General features: G+C 53.5%; 1 protein-coding gene across 1 annotated transcript; it reads right to left on the bottom strand.

Moving 5' to 3' along the window:
• Positions 1-7,448: 7,448 nt before the first annotated feature.
• Positions 7,449-8,066, bottom strand: LOC138364211 (uncharacterized). Its single transcript, XM_069323537.1, has one exon. The coding sequence runs from the start codon at positions 8,064-8,066 to the stop codon at positions 7,449-7,451; it is 618 nt and encodes a 205-aa protein (XP_069179638.1).
• Positions 8,067-10,341: the final 2,275 nt, after the last annotated feature.

Below are 10,341 nucleotides of genomic sequence, written 5' to 3'. Positions count from 1 at the left end.
CCCTGTAAGGGAGTGTTGCACACCCTGTAAAGGGGTGTTTGTGCTCCACACCCTGTAAGGGGGTACTTGTGCTCCACACTCTGTAAGGGGGTACTTGTGCTCCACACCCTGTAAGGGGGTACTTGTACTCCACACCCTGTAAGGAGGTATTCTGTTCCACACCCTGTAAGGAGGTGCTTGTACTCCACACCCTGTAAGGAGGTGCTTGTACTCCACACCCTGTAAGGAGGTGCTTGTACTCCACACCCTGTAAGGGGGTACTTGTACTCCACACCCTGTAAGGTGCTTGTACTCCACACCCTGTAAGGGGGTACTTGTACTCCACACCCTGTAAGGAGGTGCTTGTACTCCACACCCTGTAAGGAGGTGCTTGTGCTCCACACCCTGTAAGGGGGTACTTGTACTCCACACCCTGTAAGGAGGTGCTTGTACTCCACACCCTGTAAGGAGGTGCTTGTACTCCACACCCTGTAAGGAGGTGCTTGTACTCCACGCCCTGTAAGGAGGTGCTTGTACTCCACACCCTGTAAGGTGCTTGTACTCCACACCCTGTAAGGTGCTTGTACTCCACACCCTGTAAGGTGCTTGTACTCCATACCCTGTAAGGTGCTTGTACTCCACACCCTGTAAGGAGGTGCTTGTACTCCACACCCTGTAAGGTGCTTGTACTCCACACCCTGTAAGGTGCTTGTACTCCACACCCTGTAAGGTGCTTGTACTCCACACCCTGTAAGGTGCTTGTACTCCACACCCTGTAAGGGGGTACTTGTACTCCACACCCTGTAAGGGGGTACTTGTACTCCACACCCTGTAAGGGGGTGCTTGTACTCCACACCCTGTTAGGGGGTGCTTGTACTCCACACCCTGTAAGGTGCTTGTACTCCACACCCTGTAAGGTGCTTGTACTCCACACCCTGTAAGGTGCTTGTGCTCCATACCCTGTAAGGTGCTTGTACTCCACACCCTGTAAGGTGCTTGTACTCCACACCCTGTAAGGGGGTACTTGTACTCCACACCCTGTAAGGTGCTTGTACTCCACACCCTGTAAGGGGGTACTTGTACTCCACACCCTGTATGGTACTTGTGCTCCACACCCTGTAAGGTGCTTGTACTCCACACCCTGTAAGGGGGTACTTGTACTCCACACCCTGTAAGGTACTTGTACTCCACACCCTGTAAGGGGGTACTTGTACTCCACACCCTGTAAGGGGGTGCTTGTACTCCACACCCTGTTAGGGGGTGCTTGTACTCCACACCCTGTAAGGTGCTTGTACTCCACACCCTGTAAGGTGCTTGTACTCCACACCCTGTAAGGTGCTTGTGCTCCATACCCTGTAAGGTGCTTGTACTCCACACCCTGTAAGGTGCTTGTACTCCACACCCTGTAAGGGGGTACTTGTACTCCACACCCTGTAAGGTGCTTGTACTCCACACCCTGTAAGGGGGTACTTGTACTCCACACCCTGTATGGTACTTGTGCTCCACACCCTGTAAGGTGCTTGTACTCCACACCCTGTAAGGGGGTACTTGTACTCCACACCCTGTAAGGTACTTGTACTCCACACCCTGTAAGGGGGTACTTGTACTCCACACCCTGTAAGGGGGTGCTTGTACTCCACACCCTGTTAGGGGGTGCTTGTACTCAACACCCTGTAAGGTGCTTGTACTCCACACCCTGTAAGGTGCTTGTACTCCACACCCTGTAAGGTGCTTGTGCTCCATACCCTGTAAGGTGCTTGTACTCCACACCCTGTAAGGGGGTACTTGTACTCCACACCCTGTAAGGGGGTACTTGTACTCCACACCCTGTAAGGTGCTTGTACTCCACACCCTGTAAGGGGGTACTTGTACTCCACACCCTGTATGGTACTTGTGCTCCACACCCTGTAAGGTGCTTGTACTCCACACCCTGTAAGGGGGTACTTGTACTCCACACCCTGTAAGGTGCTTGTACTCCACACCCTGTAAGGGGGTACTTGTACTCCACACCCTGTAAGGTACTTGTGCTCCACACCCTGTAAGGGGGTACTTGTACTCCACACCCTGTAAGGTGCTTGTACTCCACACCCTGTAAGGGGGTACTTGTACTCCACACCCTGTAAGGTGCTTGTACTCCACACCCTGTAAGGGGGTACTTGTACTCCACACCCTGTAAGGTGCTTGTACTCCACACCCTGTAAGGGAGTGTTGTACTCCACACCCTGTAAGGGAGTGTTGTACTCCACACCCTGTAAGGGAGTGTTGTGCTCCACACCCTGTAAGGGGGTGCTTGTGCTCCACACCCTGTAAGGGAGTGTTGTGCTCCACACCCTGTAAGGGGGTGTTGTGCTCCACACCCTGTAAGGGGGTACTTGTGCTCCACACCCTGTAAGGAGGTGTTGTACTCCACACCCTGTAAGGTACTTGTGCTCCACACCCTGTAAGGTGCTTGTACTCCACACCCTGTAAGGGGGTACTTGTGCTCCACACCCTGTAAGGGGGTACTTGTGCTCCACACCCTGTAAGGGGGTGCTTGTACTCCACACCCTGTAAGGGGGTACTTGTGCTCCACACCCTGTAAGGGGGTACTTGTGCTCCACACCCTGTAAGGGGGTGCTTGTACTCCACACCCTGTAAGGGGGTACTTGTGCTCCACACCCTGTAAGGGGGTGTTGTGCTCCACACCCTGTAAGGGGGTGTTGTGCTCCACACCCTGTAAGGGGGTGCTTGTGCTCCACACCCTGTAAGGGGGTGTTGTGCTCCACACCCTGTAAGGGGGTGCTTGTGCTCCACACCCTGTAAGGGGGTGTTGTGCTCCACACCCTGTAAGGGGGTGCTTGTGCTCCACACCCTGTAAGGGGGTGTTGTGCTCCACACCCTGTAAGGGAGTGTTGTGCTCCACACCCTGTAAGGGGGTGTTGTGCTCCACACCCTGTAAGGGAGTGTTGTGCTCCACACCCTGTAAGGGAGTGTTGTGCTCCACACCCTGTAAGGGAGTGTTGTGCTCCACACCCTGTAAGGGAGTGTTGTGCTCCACACCCTGTAAGGGGGTGTTGTGCTCCACACCCTGTAAGGGAGTGTTGTGCTCCACACCCTGTAAGGGGGTGTTGTGCTCCACACCCTGTAAGGGAGTGTTGTGCTCCACACCCTGTAAGGGAGTGTTGTGCTCCACACCCTGTAAGGGAGTGTTGTGCTCCACACCCTGTAAGGGAGTGTTGTGCTCCACACCCTGTAAGGGGGTGTTGTGCTCCACACCCTGTAAGGGAGTGTTGTGCTCCACACCCTGTAAGGGAGTGTTGTGCTCCACACCCTGTAAGGGAGTGTTGTGCTCCACACCCTGTAAGGGAGTGTTGTGCTCCACACCCTGTAAGGGGGTGTTGTGCTCCACACCCTGTAAGGGGGTGTTGTACTCCACACCCTGTAAGGGGGTGTTGTGCTCCACACCCTGTAAGGTACTTGTACTCCACACCCTGTAAGGGGGTGTTGTGCTCCACACCCTGTAAGGTACTTGTACTCCACACCCTGTAAGGGGGTGTTGTGCTCCACACCCTGTAAGGGGGTGTTGTGCTCCACACCCTGTAAGGGGGTGTTGTGCTCCACACCCTGTAAGGGGGTACTTGTGCTCCACACCCTGTAAGGGGGTGTTGTGCTCCACACCCTGTAAGGGGGTGTTGTGCTCCACACCCTGTAAGGGGGTGTTGTGCTCCACACCCTGTAAGGGGGTGTTGTGCTCCACACCCTGTAAGGGGGTGTTGTGCTCCACACCCTGTAAGGGGGTGTTGTGCTCCACACCCTGTAAGGGGGTGTTGTGCTCCACACCCTGTAAGGGGGTGTTGTGCTCCACACCCTGTAAGGGGGTGCTTGTGCTCCACACCCTGTAAGGGGGTGTTGTGCTCCACACCCTGTAAGGGGGTGTTGTGCTCCACACCCTGTAAGGGGGTGTTGTGCTCCACACCCTGTAAGGGGGTGTTGTGCTCCACACCCTGTAAGGGGGTGTTGTGCTCCACACCCTGTAAGGGAGTGTTGTGCTCCACACCCTGTAAGGGGGTGTTGTGCTCCACACCCTGTAAGGGGGTGTTGTGCTCCACACCCTGTAAGGTGCTTGTACTCCACACCCTGTAAGGGAGTGTTGTACTCCACACCCTGTAAGGGGGTGTTGTGCTCCACACCCTGTAAGGGGGTGTTGTGCTCCACACCCTGTAAGGGGGTGCTTGTACTCCACACCCTGTAAGGGGGTGCTTGTGCTCCACACCCTGTAAGGTGCTTGTACTCCACACCCTGTAAGGTGCTTGTGCTCCATACCCTGTAAGGTGCTTGTACTCCACACCCTGTAAGGTGCTTGTACTCCACACCCTGTAAGGGGGTACTTGTACTCCACACCCTGTAAGGTGCTTGTACTCCACACCCTGTAAGGGGGTGTTGTGCTCCACACCCTGTAAGGGGGTGTTGTGCTCCACACCCTGTAAGGGAGTGTTGTGCTCCACACCCTGTAAGGGGGTGTTGTGCTCCACACCCTGTAAGGGAGTATTGTGCTCCACACCCTGTAAGGGGGTGTTGTGCTCCACACCCTGTAAGGGGGTGTTGTGCTCCACACCCTGTAAGGGAGTGTTGTGCTCCACACCCTGTAAGGGGGTGTTGTGCTCCACACCCTGTAAGGGAGTGTTTTGCTCCACACCCTGTAAGGGGGTGTTGTGCTCCACACCCTGTAAGGGAGTGTTGTGCTCCACACCCTGTAAGGGAGTGTTGTGCTCCACACCCTGTAAGGGGGTGTTGTACTCCACACCCTGTAAGGGGGTGTTGTGCTCCACACCCTGTAAGGGAGTGTTGTGCTCCACACCCTGTAAGGGGGTGTTGTACTCCACACCCTGTAAGGGGGTGTTGTGCTCCACACCCTGTAAGGGGGTGTTGTGCTCCACACCCTGTAAGGGAGTGTTGTGCTCCACACCCTGTAAGGGGGTGCTTGTGCTCCACACCCTGTAAGGGAGTGTTGTGCTCCACACCCTGTAAGGGGGTGCTTGTGCTCCACACCCTGTAAGGGAGTGTTGTGCTCCACACCCTGTAAGGGGGTCTTGTATTACACACACCCCATATAGAAGTGTATATACAGGACAACTGAGCCAAACACCCCCATGTATAGACTAATATACATATACAGACTAATACATTGCCATATACAGACTAATACATAGCCATATACAGACTAATACATAGCCATATACAGACTAATACATAGCCATATACAGACTAATACATAGCCATGTACAGACTAATACAGAGCCATATACAGACTAATACATAGCCATGTACAGACTAATACAGAGCCATATACAGACTAATACATAGCTATATACAGACTAATACATAGCCATATACAGACTAATACATAGCCATGTACAGACTAATACAGAGCCATATACAGACTAATACATAGCCATATACAGACTAATACATAGCCATATACAGACTAATACATAGCTATATACAGACTAATACATAGCCATATACAGACTAATACATAGCCATATACAGACTAATACATAGCCATATACAGACTAATACATAGCCATATACAGACTAATACATAGCCATATACAGACTAATACATAGCCATATACAGACTAATACATAGCCATATACAGACTAATAAAACATACGACTGTTCAGTAACTGTGCTCTAATCATCACAGAGCCCCGCCCCCCCCCCCACACCCCTCTCAAACTATGGTGATTCGATTGGAATAACAATTGTGTTATATCTTTTATGTTAATAGGCCCAGGTTGGGGAAAGAGGGGGGTACCTTGAGGTTACCTTGAGGTGCTTCCGGGGCTTAGCGTCCCCGCGGCCCGGTCGTCGACCAGGCCTCCTGGTTGCCGGACTGATCAACCAGGCTGTTGGACGCGGCTGCTCGCAGCCTGACGTAAGAGTCACAGCCTGGTTGATCAGGTATCCTTTGAAGGTACTTATCCAGTTCTTTCTTGAACACTGTGAGGGGTCGGCCAGTTATGCCCCTTATGTGTAGTACTCCACATAGGAGGTGAGTAGTTTTCTCCGCTCAAAGGCGTCATTTCATTGGTCGAGTGTGAATGAGTGAGTTGGTTCGTCTATATGTTAATGCCCATAACTGTGTACGTAATGTTAGGCGGAAAGTTACATAGATAATCTAAGTTGGTCACTTCAGGACTTTTACAGCGTCTGTGGTGGACACTTTACCCACTGTCACAGAGTAGAAAGGCAACTTGATCCTAGCATTTGATATGAATATTAGGAGCCGGTCGGCCGAGCGGACAGCACGCTGGACTTATGATCCTGTGGTCCCGGGTTCGATCCCAGGCGCCGGCGAGAAACAATTGGCAGAGTTTCACGAAACAATGGGTGTAAATTGGATAAGTTTAGATTTAGGAAAGACTTGGGTAAATACTGGTTCAGTAACAGGGTTGTTGATTTGTGGAACCAATTACCGCGTAACGTGGTGGAGGTGGGGTCCCTCGATTGTTTCAAGCGCGGGTTGGACAAGTATATGAGTGGGATTGGGTGGTTATAAATAGGAGCTGCCTCGTATGGGCCAATAGGCCTTCTGCAGTTACCTTTGTTCTTATGTTCTTAAATCCAAAGTGGGAGTTGAGTGTCCATAGAGTTTTTCTATAGATTTTCCAGTTGTTCCTTAAGCACTCAGAGTAACAACAATGTTCTTTCAGCTTTGTGTAGTATTAACAACACTGAGCACTGTTGTGGTTATAATATGTGTGTTCAGGGCAAGTAGGTTCAATTCCCCCGCCCCTCCCCTCACATAACACACAATTCCCCCGCCCCTCCCCTCACATATCACACAATTCCCCCGCCCCTCCCCTCAGATATCACACAATTCCCCCGCCCCTCCCCTCAGATATCACACAATTCCCCCACCTCTCCCCTCAGATATCACACAATTCCCCCCGCCCCTCCCCTCAGATATCACACAATTCCCCCACCTCTCCCCTCAGATATCACACAATTCCCCCGCCCCTCCCCTCAGATAACACACAATTCCCCCGCCCCTCCCCTCAGATATCACACAATTCCCCCACCTCTCCCCTCACATATCACACAATTCCCCCGCCCCTCCCCTCAGATATCACACAATTCCCCCGCCCCTCCCCTCAGATATCACACAATTCCCCCACCTCTCCCCTCAGATATCACACAACTCCCCCGCCCCTCCCCTCAGATAACACACAATTCCCCCGCCCCTCCCCTCAGATAACACACAATTCCCCCGCCCCTCCCCTCACATAACACACAATTCCCCCACCTCTCCCCTCACATAACACACAATTCCCCCACCCCTCCCCTCAGATAGTCGTACACACAAACATAATGTTCTCTTAAGTCCATTTTAAAAACCATAGTTAATCTGGTTTTTCCCCTCGTTAGTGAGGGGAGAGAGAGCCCCTTCTCCCCTCTGACGGTATTAATGGGTGTTGTGCCTGGCCTATGGGAGGGGCCAGGGGGGGTGTTTGGGGGAGTATGGCACCAGGAGCTGGGGTCCAGGAGGTGGGGCCCAGGAGGTGGGGCCCAGGAGCTGGGGCCCAGGAGGTGGGGTCCAGGAGGTGGGGCCCAGGAGCTGGGGCCCAGGAGGTGGGGCCCAGGAGGTGGGGTCCAGGAGGTGGGGCCCAGGAGGTGGGGCCCAGGAGGTGGGGCCCAGGAGGTGGGGTCCAGGAGCTGGGGCCCAGGAGGTGGGGCCCAGGAGGTGGGGCCCAGGAGGTGGGGCCCAGGAGCTGGGGCCCAGGAGGTGGGGCCCAGGAGCTGGGGCCCAGGAGCTGGGGCCCAGGAGGTGGGGCCCAGGAGGTGGGGCCCAGGAGCTGGGGCCCAGGAGCTGGGGCCCAGGAGCTGGGGCCCAGGAGCTGGGGCCCAGGAGGTGGGGCCCAGGAGCTGGGGCCCAGGAGGTGGGGCCCAGGAGGTGGGGCCCAGGAGGTGGGGCCCAGGAGCTGGGGCCCAGGAGCTGGGGCCCAGGAAGTGGGGCCCAGGAGCTGGGGCCCAGGAGCTGGGGCCCAGGAGCTGGGGCCCAGGAGCTGGGGCCCAGGAGCTGGGGTACACTATGGTGTATCATGCCACTATAACACTCAGTGTATGGAGGTTATAGAGAGTTAAAGCTATCACCGAGCTCTGTGATGTTCATACACCTGTGTGTGTATGTGGGGTGTATGTGGGGTGTATGTGGGGTGTATGTTGTGTGTATGTGGGGGTGTATGAGGGGTGTATGTGGTGTATATGAGGGATGTATGTGGGGTGTATGTGGGGTGTATGTTGTGTGTATGTGGGGTGTATGTGGGGTGTATGTGGGGTGTATGTTGTGTGTATGTGGGGTGTATGTGGGGTGTATGTGGGGTGTATGTGGGGTGTATGTGGGGTGTATGTTGGGTGTATGTGGGGTGTATGTGGTGTATATGAGGGATGTATGTGGGGTGTATGTGGGGTGTATGTGGGGTGTATGTTGTGTGTATGTGGGGTGTATGTGGGGTGTATGTGGGGTGTATGTTGTGTGTATGTTGTGTGTATGTGGGGTGTATGTGGGGTGTATGTGGGGTGTATGTGGGGTGTATGTTGTGTGTATGTGGGGTGTATGTGGGGTGTATGTTGTGTGTATGTGGGGTGTATGTTGTGTGTATGTGGGGTGTATGTGGGGTGTATGTGGGGTGTATGTTGTGTGTATGTGGGGTGTATGTTGTGTGTATGTGGGGTGTATGTGGGGGTGTATGTGGGGTGTATGTGGGGTGTATGTGGGGTGTATGTTGTGTGTATGTTGTGTGTATGTGGGGTGTATGTGGGGTGTATGTGGGGTGTATGTGGGGTGTATGTGGGGTGTATGTTGTGTGTATGTGGGGTGTATGTGGGGTGTATGTTGTGTGTATGTGGGGTGTATGTTGTGTGTATGTGGGGTGTATGTGGGGTGTATGTGGGGTGTATGTGGGGTGTATGTTGTGTGTATGTGGGGGTGTATGTGGGGTGTATGTGGGGTGTATGTGGGGTGTATGTGGGGTGTATGTTGTGTGTATGTTGTGTATATGTGGGGTGTATGTGGGGTGTATGTGGGGTGTATGTGGGGTGTATGTTGTGTGTATGTGGGGTGTATGTGGGGTGTATGTGGGGTGTATGTGGGGTGTATGTTGTGTGTATGTTGTGTGTATGTGGGGTGTATGTGGGGTGTATGTTGGGTGTATGTGGGGTGTATGTTGTGTGTATGTGGGGTGTATGTGGGGTGTATGTTGTGTGTATGTGGGGGTGTATGTGGGGTGTATGTGGGGTGTATGAGGGGTGTATGTGGGGTGTATGAGGGGTGTATGTGGGGGTGTATGTGGGGTGTATGTGGGGTGTATGAGGGGTGTATGTGGGGTGTATGTGGGGGTGTATGTTGTGTGTATGTGGGGTGTATGTGGGGGTGTATGTGGGGGTGTATGTGGGGTGTATGTTGGGTGTATGTTGTGTGTATGTTGTGTGTATGTGGGGTGTATGTGGGATGTATGTGGGGTGTATGTGGGGGTGTATGTTGGGTGTATTTTGTGTGTATGTTGTGTGTATGTGGGGTGTATGTGGGGTGTATGTTGTATGTTGTGTGTATGATGTGTGTATGTGGGGTGTATGTTGTGTGTTTGTGGGGTGTATGTGGGGTGTATGCTGTGTGTATGTTGTGTGAATGTAGAATGTATGTAGTGTATATGTAGTATGTATGTTCTGTGTATGTACTGTGTATGTAGCGTTTCAGGACCTGACTGTCATGCAGGGAATATCCCAAGCCTAGTGTGGTGTAGTGGGGGTGTAGTGGGGTGTAGTGGGGTGTAGTAGGGTGTAGTGGGGTGTAGTGTGGTGTAGTGGGGGGGTGTAGTGGGGTGTAGTGTGGTGTAGTGGGGGGTGTAGTGGGGTGTAGTGTGGTGTAGTGGGGGGTGTAGTGGGGTGTAGTGTGGTGTAGTGGGGGGTGTAGTGGGGTGTAGTGTGGTGTAGTGGGGGGTGTAGTGGGGTGTAGTGTGGTGTAGTGGGGGGTGTAGTGGGGTGTAGTGTGGTGTAGTGGGGGGTGTAGTGGGGTGTAGTGTGGTGTAGTGGGGGGTGTAGTGGGGTGTAGTGTGGTGTAGTGGGGGGTGTAGTGGGGTGTAGTGTGGTGTAGTGGGGGGTGTAGTGGGGTGTAGTGTGGTGTAGTGTGGTGTAGTGGGTGTGGGGGGTGTAGTGTGGTGTAGTGTGGTGTAGTGGGGTGTAGTGGGGTGTGTAGTGGGGTGTAGTGGGGTGTAGTGGGGGGTGTAGTGGGGTGTAGTGGGTGTAGTAGGGTGTAGTGGGGTGTAGTGTGGTGTAGTGGGGGGTGTAGTGGGGTGTAGTGGGGTGTAGTGTGGTGTAGT

Source organism: Procambarus clarkii, chromosome 12, assembly GCF_040958095.1.
Source record: "Procambarus clarkii isolate CNS0578487 chromosome 12, FALCON_Pclarkii_2.0, whole genome shotgun sequence".
Taxonomy (NCBI): Eukaryota; Metazoa; Arthropoda; class Malacostraca; order Decapoda; family Cambaridae; genus Procambarus; species Procambarus clarkii.
Note: the sequence above shows the minus strand (reverse complement) of the source record. Positions and strands in the feature narration are given on the sequence as shown.

What these genes read in the sequence shown, in the direction of transcription:
- LOC138364211 (XM_069323537.1), bottom strand. Translation starts at nt 8,066, where the DNA reads ATGATACACCATAGTGTACCCCAGCTCCTGGGCCCCAGCTCCTGGGCC.